This window comes from Betta splendens, chromosome 24 (assembly GCF_900634795.4).
Source record: "Betta splendens chromosome 24, fBetSpl5.4, whole genome shotgun sequence".
NCBI classification, from domain to species: domain Eukaryota; kingdom Metazoa; phylum Chordata; class Actinopteri; order Anabantiformes; family Osphronemidae; genus Betta; species Betta splendens.
Window position 1 is genome coordinate 5,475,914 of NC_040901.2, and position 16,620 is coordinate 5,492,533.

Below are 16,620 nucleotides of genomic sequence, written 5' to 3' on the forward strand. Positions count from 1 at the left end.
GCAGAATGGCTGATTCTACTATGTGCCTAGATGACATTTATAACGCCTTATTATATATACTCTTATCCTTACTAATATTTAATTCTGCAGCGGATCGATGGCGCCCGAGTGCCGCTTTCATTTTCTGCATTCTTCGATGCGGATGTGAAAATGGCTCCCGTGTTCGAGAGGGGATTTGCCGCCGATCTAACCTTTCGGCTACATTTTAGCAAATAATACACCAGTCGCAGTTAATTATAGCGGGCCGTCGGTGGCCTCGCTCGCTGCTACTCCGTCCTTATTGTGTAACAGCTCGTCGCTCGCTAACACACCCACTGTGAAGCCGTCCATTTCTCCTCCAGATCCTAGCAGGCAGTAAAATGGGGGCAGGGTTGGAGAAGAAGGGGAATGCAGCTTAATGAATGAAACCTCGTGAGTTACAGGAATTTAATGGCAATGACACACCGAGACCTTCAAGGAAGATTATTAGGACATGCTGATCTTACTTGCTCTGTAGTTCATTTTATCGTATGTAAAAGCAACAACTCCCTTTTTAAAACCAACACTCCACTCATTCGTGTGAGGGATCTATTTAATAATTACAGTTTCTGTTTAACAAAGTTAACCAGCTTAAACTTCTAGTCTACTCTAAATCATTTCTCTCTGACCCCACAACCAGTCTGTCTATTCAAAGTAAGACCTAAGTAATAAATGAAATCATCACTTATTAATAATTTACACACTGTAGTTTCGCACTCTCTTAGAACTGTTCTATTATTTTATTTGTTCCTAAAAGCCCTTGATTGGATGATTGTGTCTTGTCGCTAGAACCGAGTGCATTCCAAACCACACATGGTAGAACTTTTGCCTTCTTTTCTGCGTTTAAGACGTCTCGACACACACACACAACACAGCACACACCTATGTGTGTATCAGCAGGTGCTCGTGTGCTGTAATCATAACATTTTATCATCATAACATTGTCCCCCATAGTGTTGTGTTTCTATATGGTGCACGTGGGGGCCGATTTGTGATCCAGTGGTGTAATTTCCAGAAGCCACAGGTCAAGCTTTAAAAGTGCCTCTCTCTTATTGATACATTCAAATCAATAGAAACATACATCTGACGACAAAACAACAACAGACAACTGGCAAAATCGCTGCTGATTTGGATAAAAATGAGGAAAATCTTTAATGAGTATTTTATGTTCTGCCTCCACACACAAGCAGATAGTGATGTGAGCATCCACTGTAGCTGCTGCACCTCCACCTACCTATGTCAACAAGCTGCGCCGTGTCAAAAGTGTTCAGTCAGTTTGGTGGGCGTATTCTTCCATCCAAGAGGAAGCGCAAGGCTGCATCCACTTACGCACAACATACCGAGCCTCCGCTGGTAGAATTGGACTCGTATGTCAGTTGCCAAACACGCTCGGGTCGTACACCACTGCAGTTATCTCTCGTTGCCGCGTGCTTGAGTTGAAGTTGCCATAACAGGAAAGCACTTTGCATTGAGGACATTATATCTGATTACAGGTCGTTTTAATGCACCATCATAGTGAAAGAGGACGTTTAGAGCTCAGTTTAGTTCCCGTACACCATCCCTGAAATGTGTCAGCCACGTGAATGACCTTGTCTTTAACCACTAACCTATCAACCAGTCTGATACATATGTCACAGGCCTCATGGTGTAAAGCCGGGGTTTCATTTTTTAGACCAGGTCGCTCACATCCATTTAACCTTTAACCTCCCATGTTATTGTGCTGGCTGACACAGCCACAAGGAGGCAACCTCACTCCTCACTGTCACCTCACTGCAGAGAAATAATTAAAAAATAATATTTAAAAAAAATAATTAGCCACACATTTACCCTCCTGAAGCACATTATACATTTTGAGTGTTCTCAAATCTGCAACAAAGCACTGAGCGGTTAACTAACCAGCCTGTTTGTTTTTAAAATACATATATGTACTACTAAGTATTACTTGGAAAACTCAATTCATATTGACCAAAAAGTAACAGACTGCATCCTTAGCTCCTACCGCTTTATAATATCTCCGTAAAGTATGTACCTGCACATGTGGAACAGATAAAATGTTTAACAAATTCATTTAGACATAACAGTCCCTCTGTGTCTATGACTCATTGAAGGATGCTGGTATCTGCATCTATTCTGCTTGTAATAGCTCAAAGACAAGCAACATCAGCACCTTCCGGTAGCAAGTATCGCACAGCATAATAATAATAATAATAATTCCTGTCATTAATAATGTACCTGTGTATGTTAAGTTTAAGTTTCATTGAAAAGCCAGCTGATGGTTGTGACCCTGTCAAATGAGCAAGCATCATGATGTTGACAGAGGCAGCTATTAATAGACTTTAATTGGCCTCTCCAGCATGTGTGGCAGTCAGACATCGTTGCTCCACACCTTCACATGTGAAAACCAGGAACTCGTCACTGGTCCACGCGCGTGAGTGATGGCTTGTCCCTCAATGAGGAGAGCCGATAGTTCGATCAGGTCCCACCACTCCGGCAAATGCTGACCTTTCACTTCCTGACGCAGCAGTTGTATTTAACACAGCCATGTGGCCCTGGCGACCTTACAGGCTCCAACACAAAGATCTACACAGGCAGACAGCACTGGCTTTGTGCTGGCGGTCAAAACTAACTCTAAACACGGATACATGTGAATATGTAAAAGCAAAGAGGACAGCACTGGAGCTGTAACAAAAGAGGAAAACAGAGGGAGAGAAATTGCCACGTGACATTGACTTTTTTCTTTTATTTCAAAATATTCTCCCAACAGGATGAAACTCAAAGAAGCCCAGAGGTTCCAAAGCCAAAAGAGTCGTCTAGAACAGAAGCACCACTCGTTATTGCTATGTCACTCTGATGCAGGATAGGTGTTGGAGTTCGGGGTGGGATGGAGGGGGCGGGGGTGGTGTGGTCTGGGGGGGGGAGTCAAACACAGTGACCCACAAACACATTCACTCCAGCACACACACACACACACACACATACAAAAGGAGTTATGTGGAACACGGTGGCGATGAGTCTAAAAACGCGAGATTCCTAAAGTGCTGCAGATGTTCTCCATGGAGACTGTGGACCTGGTTCCGCATCCACAAATCTCCACCCTAACCAGTGAGAGGTGGAGGGCGTGCCGGAGCGTCTCATTTGGCGCCTCGTTGTCACGATCGTCTCGCGTCGATAAAAATAACTGCAAACGTCGACAGAGCCGGTTTAGAGATCGTAACCGTCCCCGTCAGGCAGGATGGAGAACATCTGCAGCCGCCGGATGAAACCACTTCATTTCGCCTTTCGGCTTGTGAGAGGCATGACCGTATAGCAACGCGTGACGGAGGAGCGTCTTCTGGAGCTGTTAGGAGTGTGGATGCACAGGGTGGGACTGCTGGTTGTCCGTCTCTACTATCACAATTCTAAAAAAAACTCGGCATGGTACAAAAATCGTCAGTAAAAAAAGATGCTTTGCTGCCATGGAATCGGGGGACAAGTCGGTGGATGGGCCCGCGTCTCTACGCCTTCTCCTCGGTCCCCTCCTCCGCCGCTTTAGTTACCTGCAGGGAGAAAGAGGCGCAGGTGTTACACGCGCGTGGACGCGTCGGACCGGAACAGGCTCCAGAAGCAGCCCACAGCTCCAGCTTGGCTTGGTTTAATCCACCGGAAGCTCAGCAGGCGAGTGGGTGCACGCTGAATCCATCCTGCATCCCGCCCGCTCTCGCCGAAACAGCAGTCGAGCTATGAAATGACCTGGATGAATCCACCACTGTGAAACGGCTAGCAGCTTTAGCCTTTAGAATGAAATCTAACATGTGGCTACCTGTAAAAAGCCAGAATTTCATCTAAAACAAATAGATCGATGCTGAAAACGGATTAGACTGATGCCATTGTGTGCAGCAAATAAGTAAAAAACACAATTAAAAATTCAAATCATGCATTCAAAAGATTTGTTAATGACTCAAACTTCAATCCACTCTCATTAATTCTTGTAAAGCTTTTGACTGCTGATCGTCTTTCAACCTGCAGCGAACGGTCACTGCACACAGCGAGAGAAGCAGCATCCATCCACACTCTTGTCTCAGCACTGTCGAGCAGGTATTAATGTGCATTTAAGTCTAAGTTATACTACATGTTAGTGTCCAAACACACTGCAAAGACGGGTTGCACACACTTGCCCGTACCCTTAACTCTGACTGTCTCACTCTGCCCTCTCACTGACATCATGGAGGGAGCTGTGCTTCTGGTAGAAGACACACTGACTGACGGACGAGACACGTAGATCTGTGTGTGCGTGCGAGGGTGCGTGTGATGGGTGCAATTAATGTTCACAAATGTTTAGACAAAAATTGACAAAACAAATGTTCGTTACACTTTCTTCTCAGATGTTTCATTTTTTGAATGATCCCCACACATACCTCATTGGTCTTGGTCTCGCCATTCTGAGCAGGACCGTCGTCCTTCTTTCCCTTAGCGCCACCTTTCTTTGCCTTGGCGCCCTTATCATCTGCCACCTTCTGTGGGGAAATTATTAGAGGAACACGACTGTAGACATTATCACGCATGTAAAGTGTTTCCTGTGACCTTCAAGGGTTTTTTTGTATGAATAAGCACGATCACCAGATCTAAAAATTACCTAAAATACATTGAAGGACTGACACATGAAACTGATTTCAATTCAGATCGTCACATTTGTAAGCATTTAAAAAAAAATACTGTTTAAATAAACTTAGATGCAGATATCAAGAGATTAATACAAAACAAATGTCAGTGAAATATCAGTGTTTGTTATTATTTAGTAGTATTTGTGTGTGTGTGTGTGTGCGTGTGTGTGTGTTGGCTGCCTGTATAAACCACAATCAGCTGCCTAAACTGTGTATATAAACTAGTACTGAGAAGCAACAATGTGCCTGGCTGACGCCAATTCATGGAGATATAAATAACTTATTGCGGGGGTAGCATGTGTGCGTGTGTGTGTGTGTGTGTGTGTGTGTGTGTGTGTGTGTGTGTGTGTGTGTGTGTGTGTGTGTGTGTGTGTGTGTGTGTGTGTGTGTGTGTGTGTGTGTGTGTGTGTGTGCATATGCGTGCCTTTACCTTGACAGTGACCTTCTTGGCCTTGGCCTCAGGCTTGGGTGGAGCAGGTTTCTGCAAATAACACAAAATTCAGTTAGGATTGACTAAGCTAATGGAGCAGAGTGTCTGGAAAAACATTAGTTTATAGGCAGTAACTCCCCCTCCTTACGTGTACAATGATACCTAATAATAGTTCTTTAGTCACAAGAGGTGCTTAGAAAACTCATTAGGATGAACAGATCACAGGAAAGATCCCAATATTCCTAAAGTCATAGTAGTAGTAGCTTTAGTGAATTTCCAGGGACAATCTTGAAATAGTTTTAAATATCCGCCTTTTTAAACCACTGTGCAACGATCAGGTGGGAGTTAGAACTCAGACCAGCAAGTTTGCGTTTGAGTGTAGACATCATCACCCTGACGAGACAAGCTACAGCATCAATGTTGCTGTGACCAAATGAAGTCATGTGATCCACGTCGTATTAGAATTTGGAAGACGCAGGAAAGTCATGCAGCCTAAATAGTTGACTATGAACAAGAGGTCAGTTTTGCTTTTCTGCTAAAACACTTTAAACATTTAGTGAATGAAAGTATTCATAGAAAGAAAAAATACCAAATCAGGAATCATGATATACTTCAAAAGTGAAAAAAGCCATACATTATAATTTCCTAAAGTTTATTAAAATACTGCATATTTCTGCTTCAGCCTGAAAAAGCCCTCACCCCATCACAAGGAGTTCTATAGGAGCAACCAGATGACATCGTCTGGACAGACAACTCCTCCAGACGGAGTTCTTCCAGGTCAGATGATGTCAACTGGTTGCTCGCACTACAACAGAATCTGAGGTCTTTGACAAGGAGAAGCCAATGGCAAGTTTAGGACATTTCATATTCATAACCTAGTGCCAAGAGAGTCTGTGAAGTTGCATTTTAATGGAGAAACTGAACATTTGGGGAAGTAGGAAAATGCTCCTTTTTCTTCTTCTCTACAATAAAGTGTGACCTGGAAAACAGTTTGAACAGTGACTTCCTATAGAGTCTTGTAGCCCAGTCCAATATACAACATATTTATTTCTTTAGAGGTCCCACATGGCTGCTTCCAGTCTTTATGTTAGGTTAAGCTGCTACTGGCGGCTACCCAAGATATTTGTATCTAAGAGAGAGGGATTTTCTCATGCACTTCCCACCTTTTACCAAAATGTTCAACTCCTACAATAATATATTAGCAATATATTATTAACATTTGCATTAACAAAATGCAACATACACACTTGTAATCATGCAGCCCTCTCCCCCAAATTAGGCAAAGACAACAGAGAGAAGACATGCACAGCCGGCCAGGTTCGGTCCTCAGGGGAAACCTTTATGGAGATTGAACTGATCAAATCCATAAAGTGAGGGTGTTACTCTGGCCTTTGGTAACAAGACACTTATTATCCCGCACGACTGGGAAGAAATGAAAGGAAGACACAGAGAGGACTGAGAGGGTGGTGACAGAGGTGAAGACAGGCTGGTGAGAGTCAAACTTACCGCTGACAATCTCTCTGACCTTCTGGTGGGCTACGGGAGAAAGGGTTGATCAACAAGAGAGCGAGAGAGACAGTGACAGAGAGACATAGGTATCAGTTGTGATTCTGTGGCCTGAGCTTGAGCTGATCTGCTTGGTGAGTGCTACACGTGTCCTAATCGCTAACCTATCTGGTGGCTATTGTGTGTCACACACACGCACACACGCACACACACGCACGCACACACACACACACGCACACGCACACACACACGCACAGTCCTTTAGTACAGAAAAATCCACAGCATACAAACACGCCTGCACAAAAACCCACGGAACCTATTTACCTCTTGTTTTGTGACTTTTGGGGCATCCTTGCCCTCGGCGCCTTCTGGAGACTGTAGTTATTAAAGCATAGAATAAAAAAATACAGAGGTTAATAGAGCAGGTAAATGCTGACAGGGTAGCCCCACTTCACATGCTAGTTCACAATTAATCGTCTATTATTAATGATATTATCATAAACATTTATCTTTAATCTGGTGCATATACAGCTGGGAACTAATACAGGAAAACTGAATAAATATACAAAATAGACAAAAATACTAATAATATAAATGTGCAGCTCGAAAAAAAAACATTTTGGACATTTTGCATGTGACAAATAGTTTATAGACTAAGCATTTATTGTGTGAAAAGCTTTAAAATGAGACCATCACACAAATGAACGGTATGACCAGGATATATTTGTGTGCTGAGGACTTCAAAGTTTGTTAAGTAATTTTTTTAACTAATTTAAGTTTTCAGATGTTTTACAATCACTAGTTCAAAGTTCGTTGCTCGGAGGTCACAACGTGCTGGCTGCGGAGCGCCGGACCCGGTTAGACGCCGGCGCGCGCGGCGCGCGACGCGTACGCGCTGCCCGCCGCGGCCGAGCTCATCGCGTTATATACGCGCGTTACTCGTGCCGCAGGTAGGTCAAGGATGGTGCACAGGAGAGTCCACCCCCACCACGGGGAAACGTTGGTTTGGCCTGCAGGTTGGCAATCGCATCATTTGCATGTGGGCGACCTCCGCCCCTAGAGGCCCCCCATTCTCTGTCCTCAAAGGCAAATCTGCGCAGACAATGGCAGTTTGGAGATGGCAGAAAAGCCTGTTTGTACGTGCGCACCGATACAATGCGCCCGAGTACGTCGTGCACAGCTGTTTAGATAGTGTCACAGTCTCTTTTACCACGGCGACAATTGCCCCTAATCCCTATTTTCTTTCCTCCTTTCTTTCTATCTGGATGTGGGCTTGTTCAGTCGACTTGGTGCCTCCCGTTTGTCACCACTGGAGACAAACAGCACGGGGGAGGAGGTCATTTTTAATTACCATAGGATTGCATTTTATTCAGGATCCATACGTCTCATATATATGCGCGCAACGCGCCCAGAGGAATTAGCGTCGCGCACGTCTCCTGCGGGATTTACGCATCCATCCATCCGGCGGCTCCGTCATGACAGTCACCCGTGCGCACGGTGGACGGGGAAGTGGCGAATAAAACGACCACAAGCACGGCCATTGAGATGCACACACGGCCATTTACACCGTAACGTGAGCAAATAGTGCTGATGGAAAATCTCCCGCGCGAGGAAAGGCGCGTTGACGCTACGGACAGAACGAGGCTTCCTCAAACTTTGGCATCAGCCCACCTGCCTCGACGTCGCCACAAAATCGCGCACCGCTATTTTCCTTAAACGCAAGAGCGGAGAAACTACAGCGAAGTGAGCTGCACGGCGCGCGCGGCACTCACCTTTCTCTTCGGCATTTTACAGTTTACTTGTTCTTCCCCGAGCGCGGAAAAATTGAGGTCAACGCCGAAGGTCCAAGAGAGGTGAATTTGAACTACCTCGAAATACAGGATCAATATCTAAGCACCGTCGATAATATGTTGATTATATGCACTCCCCAAAACTCTATACCTCCCACAGCCATTGGGTAGAGGGGTCAAAATCTTCTCCTGTGCCGACTCCTGATTGGACGGTTCCGTCTCCATGTAAATAAGAGGGTCGCGGACATTGGCCGAGAGTTATCCGAGGCGTCCCGCCATTGGCTGCGCGCTCTTTGTGCGCCGATCCCACGAGACGGCGACGACCGAGAGGGAAAGTGGACACGCGCCAATGAAAGCAGGGCCGACTCTCGGCGGATCTGGGTAGTGTAGGATGGGACCGAGAAAATGCTGCAAATAAAAACACAAAGCGCCAGAAAAATGGACATGGTGGTACAATGGTGGGGCTGCAGAAAAAAAGGGGCGCGCGTTGAGTCTTGTAGGTGTAAAGTACTAGAGGGGTGACACATGCAGAAGTGACTGGTCCCTGTTGGAATATGACGCGAGGAAAGGATACGGTTGTAAAACAAATAAAATTAATTTATAGACAAGTTAAACGTCTAAAACATATTTTGTGGCGTTTAAATTACCTATAGAACTTAATAGAATTAAAAAACATGGGTAATCCTGTCCTAACAGTCAAACCTACACCACAATATCTGGTGTCATGCCTGTTTTTTGCCCTCAGTTTCACCCAAGTGCACTTCAGATGGCCACAGAGTCCTAGAAATACTATTCTGGCAAATGTAAGTGTGACCTTAGAGTTTAACCTGCCTCTGTTTGTCATTCAAGTGCTCCTGTTTGGGCTTCAATCAGTCTACGATTAGGATGCAGGATGGATGCCTTCATAAAGAACACAGAATAATCTGCTCTGCTCTGAGGTATCACCAATACAACTTAATTGCCTGAGCATTTAACTGGCGCGGGTTAAATGATAACATTGTCCATTGTTTATTGTCCAAACGCATCAATAATCTGAGAAGCCTGAGGCCTTGCTCTGTTCTCTGTTATAATAGGAGCCATGATGTTTCTACCAACACTGCAACAACGCATATCCAGAACATCATCTACAAAGCAACCGGTTTGACAGCATGCACATATACTGTACAATAAAGCAAGAGGTAAAGTATCTGAAGCACACGAACACAAGCAGTAACAACACCAGTCTCAATATATTCTTGTGATGCATAACAACACAAAGAGAGAAGAATATACACAAATGGCACAATAGGCTGCTATTCTGGCCAAACGAACAAAACCCCCCCTCATTATGACGTAGACCTAGACAACCTAGAACGCACAAGAGCAGGTAGCCTGATGTTGCTCCACTGTTCCCACGTGGATTCACACCGTCAGCGAAACAGAGGGGGAAAAAACACAATGAGGTCCATGTGCAGCACATCAACTAAGAGGCACAAACGGAATCCACAAAGAAAAGAAGCCATCTCACCAGAATATACTGTTAAGATGAACACATGTTTAATATATGAATATTTGGACTTTTTCCAAAACGCAATGAAGACTAAAGAATGACAACACTCAAAGGGACAAAGGCAACACACAGACTGATGATTATAAGATACAGTAGTTCAGGATGATTAGAAAATTAGCTAATTAATTCATCCATTCATGCATTTTCAGCCTCATTATCCAGGTCACCTGGGCAGACACAGTCCCTCCAGTGGTTCCTGGTCTTCCTTTGGGCCTCTTCTCAGTCTGGGCTGCTGGTATCCATGGTCTTTGGGTCAGTACCCACAGCTTATGACCATAGGTGACACTAGGGGCGTAGACCGAACATACATTCTCAGACTCAGGTCCTTCTTTAGCACAACCGACTGAATTGTCTAAATTCTTTCAACACAAGGTTGTAAGTAGGCTGAATGTGCGTGACCTTCAAATCCCCGGGCAGCACTGCGTGATCATGCTATCATGATGAATGCTACCACATGGGCTTGGCAGTTGATTTTTTAAAACCCCACTGTCTTTTATTGCATATTTCCACCGCATCTAGACATCCACACCGAAACGCTCAGAGCTTGTTTTTCTTCAAGGTAAAATTAATCTTGGTTTCTAAAGTGTGAGCAAAAGCCAATGAGAACCACCCACCCTGGCAAAAAAATACCTGTAAGGAGGAAATTCATACAGGTGCATTGAGAAATATACAGGCCCCACATAAAGTCCTAGCTGGGTGACAGAAATCACACACACACACACACACACACACACACACACACACACACACACACACACACACACACACACACACACACACACACACACACACACATTTCAGGTATAGGTGCACTTATATGATCAAGTGACCCTGGTGACCAACTGCAAAGCTCTGCACACACTTCAATGAAAGGCTTAGATTATGCAGTGGTTATTACCCAGGTATTCAGATGATTTTCATTTTCTGAATACACAGTATTCACTGGAATAGTGTGATCGTATGCATTTGAACCAAGGCCTCTGGGTTTTTTCTTTTCAACAGTCCTGCCTCATTCATGCACAGGATGTCAAGCATATTCAGAGATCTGAACTTCTCTTACAAGTTTTTAATGTTCTTTCATCAGGCTTAATGAAGTAAAGTCCAAGTATAATTTAAACTAGTTCTAGTACACATATACAAATACATGTACTTATTCTATACATCTTGGTACAGAGCCTTTATAAAGGTAATAAACATATGGAATTAAAATAAATACTTGTGTGGGTGTCTCAGAAGAGCTGTTTCTATTTGGCACTATATCTATATATACTGAGTTTAAACTTTATTTAGAACAAAGCTATATTACTTTAATATGTTTAGCAATACTTGAGATTGGATCATAACCGTAGTAATTATAAAAGTTTAATTTCATATTGCTTATATTAAAGCAACACCACATCACATTTACAGCAGATGAGCTGTCTGGAAGCGACACAGTCGAGCAACAAGCTCCAGTAAACTGATCTTTCTCTTTCGGGACTGAAGAGTTTGTCAGAGGGTCAGAAATAGTCTCTCTCTCACCACTCAGACATTACTGAGATTCCATCTTCCTTTGTAACAGAAAGTGTGAATAGTTGTAGACACGACTTGACTGACACCTTGTGGACGGAGTGGGAACTGTGTACTTACGTACTACGGTTATTGTTGCAGGAAGGACTACACACGTTTCAGCATCATGTAGACACACAACTGAATGAAGACAGAATTAGAGCAGCAGTGCATTTGATATTTTTACTAGTCTATAAATCATTATTGATTACACAATATCTTTTTTAACTTTAATGATCATGTTGAGGCATTTCTTTATTTCCCATGACTCTTGTTTGTTTACAACCAGTGGAGCAAACATGATAGTAACCTGCCTGACCCCCAAACGCGTCTATTTATATGCGCGGAGGCCCCTCCTCTTCCGCCCGTCCACCCCCACCGCGCTCCTCATCCCACATTACGTCATGGGGACCCGTGCACTTGTCGACCGCGGTGGATCCGGAGGCTGCGGCTCTACGTGAAGCGGGGCATGCTCTTGCGGGCGACAGCAGGCGGCCGTCTGTCTCCGTGCGCCCCGGGTCGCTTTAATAGACGCGAATAAAACCCGGCAGACTGGGAGACGCGCAAGGTTATTAGGCGGGACTTCCTTCAGGGGCTGTTTATCTGCGCGTGCAGGCGGAGGAGGGCGAGTCAGTGCACGATCAGATACAAGGTGAGGGCTGTGCGCGGCGAATATGTGCGTCTTTTTTGCGTTTTTGCGCACATGAGCGTTGCATGCGGAGCCGCTGTGCGTCGTAGCCCGCGACTCTGTCTGCAGCACAGCAGCTAAAACATGGAGCCCGCTTCCTCCCGAGCGCTCTGTTGGCGGCGCGAGTCGTTCATTTAACTGTAGTAATGTTCATAAACACGTCGAACACGCGTATCAGATGAACACGTTGAGAAATTTGCAGTGACATCATTGTTCTTTTGATCCACATGTCTTCAGTATTAGTGTGATGGTGGTGCCTTTTGTGCAACGTTATCTTAATGTCACGATAAAGCTTTAAAGCTACATATACGCCTTAGAGTAACAATCATCACAATAATTAAGTGTTATTTTCTAATAATTCATTAATGTGATTCATTCTTTGAATAGAATCTAAAAGAATAGTGAAGCATGCTGATTATAAGTTGCCAGAAACCAGCATGAGACGTTTCAATCTGTTTTGTTCAACCAGCAGAAATATGAGCAACAAAACAACACACCGCTGGACATTTCTGGGAAACGGGACCGTTTTAAATGACTGATTGATTATCCGAGCCGCTGTTGCCTATGACAACAAGGCGGCCAATCGATCCATTGATCTGTCAGCCCAGCACTAAGCCACACAGAGGGTCATTTCCAATTACTATTAAGCAGAATGTTGCATGGGAGGAGGAGGCCGCATTTGGGACAAGGTGATGATGTTGTTGTTTTTTTTGTAGGGAGTTTCCTCACACACACGCCACCATGACGCGCTGTTTACTGCGAGCCGGCTGCGGGCCTCTGCTCTGCCTGTGGACCCTGCTGCTGCCCGCGGCCCACCTCCAACACCCAAACCGGGACGGACGCGCGACCCGCGGCGCGGGGGAGCGGTCCAAGCTGCTGCTCGTCTCCTTCGACGGCTTCCGCTGGGACTACCTGGACCGGGTGCCCACGCCCAACTTCCACGTCCTCATCGACGAGGGGGTGATGGTGGAGCAGGTGGAGAACGCGTACATCACCAAGACCCTGCCCAACCACTACAGCATGGTGACGGGGCTCTACGCCGAGAGCCACGGCGTCGTGGCCAACGAGATGTACGACCCCGTTCTCAACAGGTCCTTCTCCATGGATACGGACAGCGTCCATGACCCGTGGTGGTGGGAGGAGGCGGTGCCTCTGTGGGTGAGCATCCAGAAGGCCGGAGGACGCAGCGGCGCCGCCATGTGGCCGGGGTCCGACGTAAAGATCCACGGCACGTACCCCAACAAGTACCTTGCGTACAACGCCTCGGTCCCGTTCGAGGCGCGGGTGGAGCGCATCGTCGAGTGGTTCTCCGCGCCCGAGGGCGAGGCGGTGGATTTCGGGGTTCTGTACTGGGAAGAACCCGATGAGAGCGGGCACCGCTACGGACCCCAGAGTTCCTCCATGGATGAAGTCATCGTCGGGATCGATGAGAAGCTCGGCTTCCTCATTAACGAGCTGAGGAAGGCCGGGCTCTACGAAAAGGTGAACCTGATAGTGACCAGCGACCACGGGATGACGCAGCTTTTCAGCGAGAACATCATCGAGCTGGACGAGTACGTGAACAGAGACCTGTACACATGGGTGGATCGCAGCCCTGTGGTGGGAATACTGCCCGTAGAAGGTACCGCTATTAACCAACCAGCCTGCTTTCTCCATGTAAAAGCGATTTGCTACTCATTGTGAACTACCCCTTCCTCCAGGAAAGCTCGACGAGGTGTACGGTAAGCTGGTGGACGCCAACCCAAACATGGTGGTGTACAAGAAGGAGGAAATCCCCCTGCACTTCCATTATCGGCACAACGGCAGGATCATGCCCATCGTCGTCGAGGCCAAGGAGGGCTGGACCATCATGCAGAACCGGAGCACGCGCCTCATGTGTACGTTTCTCCGCCTTCCAATTGCGACACGTTGTTCCACATTTCTAGCGGCACCTTTCATCTGCGCTATTAATAGAGTTGTTATTTTAGACACTGAAACGGCTCCTATTAGACAGGCCGTGATTACAAACAGGAGCACCGTGTGTTTGTGTAATTAGTTGACTTAAGCGTATTCATACGACAGCCTGATCAAGCGCAGGCTTGTTACTTAGTAACATGACACTAAAGTACGCCACTAAAATCATATCTGCTGCTTTGTTAAAGCTGTCCAGTCCTTTATCACCCACATCAAAGCCAGAACACTGTTTCCTCAGCACTCAATAGCTTTTCATGGGAATGTTATTGTGAAGCCAGGGGCGGAGCTAGACTCTCCGTACAGAGGGGGCGTGGCCCCTAAAGATATGATGTAATATAGCTCTGAATTAAGCTGATTGATAACATTTTGACTGTTGTCTTACTACATCATGACGACTCCCATGATGCAACGCTCTGGCCTGGTTGGTGTTTCATACTTATTGAAGGCGTGCATCGTTACATACGTCTCGCTTCTCTATGTCTCTCCAGTGGGAAACCACGGCTACAACAACAGCTTACGCAGCATGCAGCCCGTGTTCATAGCGCGCGGGCCGTCATTCCGCCAGAACTACGTCAAGACCTTCATGCGCTCCATCGACCTTTATCCTCTCATGTGCTACATCCTGTCCATCGCCCCCCAACCGAACAACGGCACCCTCTCGAACGTCCAGGACCTCCTGTGTCCGGAGCCGACCCCGCTCGCGCCCACCGCCGCTCCCAGGGTCCGGGGACACTCCTACGCCCCCGTGGTGGGCTCTTTCCTGGGCGTGGTGATGGTGCTGGGCTTCCTGGTGGTCTACATCAGACAAGTGACGCTCAGACAGCTGCCTTCCCTAAAGCACAGACGCCGGGAGATGTCTCAGCCTTTACTCCAAGAGGACTTGCACCTGTAGCCGAAGACACAAGAAGAAGAGGAGGTATTGCTCCCCAACGTAGTCTGCTCTGCCCTGAAGCATCCCTGAATGTCTCCCTCACCCTTATTGCCACTGTGCTGAATCACGTATAGAGGAACATGTTACTCGCTCCTGTGTGGGGGAAATAGCTAAGGTTTGCTTCTGGTGCAGGCTGAATGAAAATAGAGAACCTTTTCATGAGCTTTATAGTGGCTTTGCTTTAGTTGTGAACTTTACCCAATAACATCTTGTCATTTACATCGTCACTTAAGTATTTCATAGCTCAGACGAGCTTTAACACATCGTTGGTGGCTGAAGTCGTGGCCCCTTTCACACATGTTGGCACACGGACCCCGGGGGATCTGTAGGGTTGGACTCTGGTGTGTTACACATGACACTGGGCATTATTTGAGGCAAAGGCGTTTTAAATAGAAGGAAGCCTTGTCAGCATTAAGGCTGAACGTGCTGCGTGAAAGGGGCTCATGACTTAATAGCATGAAGGTGATCACTGATACTGATTGTATGTAGAGCTGCATAGGAGGGTCAATTCTCCCACGCAGGACAGATGTGGAGGGACGGACGTTCTTCTAAAGCACAGCTGCACTGTGACCGGCAGCAGATCTGCTTAAGGGTCTTGGCCTAATTATTCAACCAGACTGAGCCACTGCTCACCCAGAATGTGTAGGTCATTCCACGAGGCGACCACATCACAGCAGTCAGTTACCATTTGCCTTTTAACTTATCGGAGACCGACGCTCTTAAATGTGTAACTGCGTGTACGTTCGTCCGTTTTTGTGTTTTTCCGTCGGGAGGAGGCTTTTCAGAGGATGTGTACGTCGTCCGTCATAGCCATTTGTCAGTGAAACGTGAAGTGCAATTGCTATCGGTCAGTATATCATCATAGGAAACGTAAGGATTTTGCTGTTGCTTGGTTGAAGCATGACTTGCAAGAACTGTCCCCCTGATTTGCACTACTGAACGGAACCAGAGCGACGGGGCAGTAGTCGGCTGCGCATTAGCTCATGTATTATTTGCACTTCCTGTCTGTAGTTGTTGTTTGAAATGATAAGAGTTACATGTAGGTGCCTCTTGAAAAAGAAAAACGCTTTTAGCATAACCAGGAAATCAAGTAGGATTCAAATCTGAGTATTTTCTTCATCATCTTTTAAGAAAGATATGCTTCTCGTCTTTTAACACCTGTGCCCAAAAATGACAAACACCACTGTGATATCTACTTTGTACTAAATTTAAATCAATATAAAACCATTTCTATGGAAATGATTAATTTTTCTGATAACTTATTTTATGAAAAACAAATGTTCTGATAATTTTTCCCCTAACTTGTTAACAGAGAAATAAAATATGTCCATATGCTTGAAAAATACCCTTGAAATAGTTCAGTAGGGTAAATACTACTTAGAGGTGTATCTTAGTTCATTATTACACTGGTTTTGCAATATGGATATTTAAATGAGTTACAAAGTCTTTGCCATGTTGATGGTATTCAGAGACTCGTGAAAATAAAGGGTCTTCTCTGAAACTAAATACATTGCATTTCTGGTTTTTGTATCAATTAACTTTTTTTTAACAATTAATTAATTTTGTA

The 16,620-nt window shown here is 45.6% G+C and overlaps 2 protein-coding genes and 1 long non-coding RNA gene across 9 annotated transcripts; 2 read left to right on the forward strand and 1 right to left on the reverse strand.

Moving 5' to 3' along the window:
• Positions 1-2,738: 2,738 nt before the first annotated feature.
• On the reverse strand, positions 2,739-8,523 carry hmgn3 (high mobility group nucleosomal binding domain 3). 6 transcript variants are annotated; one of them, XM_029141602.3, is made up of 7 exons: positions 8,367-8,519; positions 6,919-6,969; positions 6,595-6,624; positions 5,089-5,139; positions 4,413-4,508; positions 4,179-4,278; positions 2,739-3,554 (listed from the first exon to the last, which is right to left on the reverse strand). In XM_029141602.3, exons 1-7 carry the CDS (start codon positions 8,379-8,381, stop codon positions 3,547-3,549), a joined length of 351 nt encoding a protein of 116 aa, XP_028997435.1. In that variant the 5' UTR covers positions 8,382-8,519; the 3' UTR covers positions 2,739-3,546. The 6 variants fall into 6 exon arrangements, with proteins under 6 accessions (XP_028997435.1, XP_028997434.1, XP_028997439.1 ...); XM_029141601.3 differs by having other exon boundaries at positions 4,413-4,511; XM_029141606.3 differs by lacking the exon at positions 4,179-4,278 and having other exon boundaries at positions 8,367-8,523.
• Positions 8,524-8,687: 164 nt separating this feature from the next.
• On the forward strand, positions 8,688-9,985 carry LOC129603667 (uncharacterized). Its single transcript, XR_008693790.1, has 2 exons — positions 8,688-9,322; positions 9,458-9,985. It is a non-coding gene; the product is annotated as an uncharacterized LOC129603667 (long non-coding RNA).
• A 1,881-nt stretch (positions 9,986-11,866) lies between these two features.
• enpp5 (ectonucleotide pyrophosphatase/phosphodiesterase 5) lies at positions 11,867-16,559 on the forward strand. 2 transcript variants are annotated; one of them, XM_029141564.3, is made up of 4 exons: positions 11,867-12,133; positions 12,886-13,790; positions 13,870-14,046; positions 14,611-16,559. In XM_029141564.3, the coding sequence occupies exons 2-4, from the start codon at positions 12,911-12,913 to the stop codon at positions 15,012-15,014; spliced, it is 1,461 nt and encodes a 486-aa protein (XP_028997397.1). In that variant the 5' UTR covers positions 11,867-12,133; positions 12,886-12,910; the 3' UTR covers positions 15,015-16,559. The 2 variants fall into 2 exon arrangements, with proteins under 2 accessions (XP_028997397.1, XP_055362436.1); XM_055506461.1 differs by lacking the exon at positions 11,867-12,133 and adding an exon at positions 12,171-12,795.
• Positions 16,560-16,620: the final 61 nt, after the last annotated feature.

Bases quoted from the DNA above. Each gene is read 5' to 3' on its own strand.
- hmgn3 (XM_029141601.3), bottom strand. The intron at 6,625-6,918 runs GTAAATAGGTTC...TTTCTCCCGTAG, and splicing joins CAAAAGTCACAAAACAAGAG to CCCACCAGAAGGTCAGAGAG. The intron at 4,279-4,412 runs GTATGTGTGGGG...ACGCACACACAG, and splicing joins GCGAGACCAAGACCAATGAG to ATCTACGTGTCTCGTCCGTC.
- enpp5 (XM_055506461.1), top strand. From the start codon at position 12,734: ATGACAACAAGGCGGCCAATCGATCCATTGATCTGTCAGCCCAGCACT. The intron at 12,796-12,885 runs GTCATTTCCAAT...TTTTTTTTGTAG, and splicing joins AGCACTAAGCCACACAGAGG to GGAGTTTCCTCACACACACG. The intron at 14,047-14,610 runs GTACGTTTCTCC...ATGTCTCTCCAG, and splicing joins CCGGAGCACGCGCCTCATGT to TGGGAAACCACGGCTACAAC.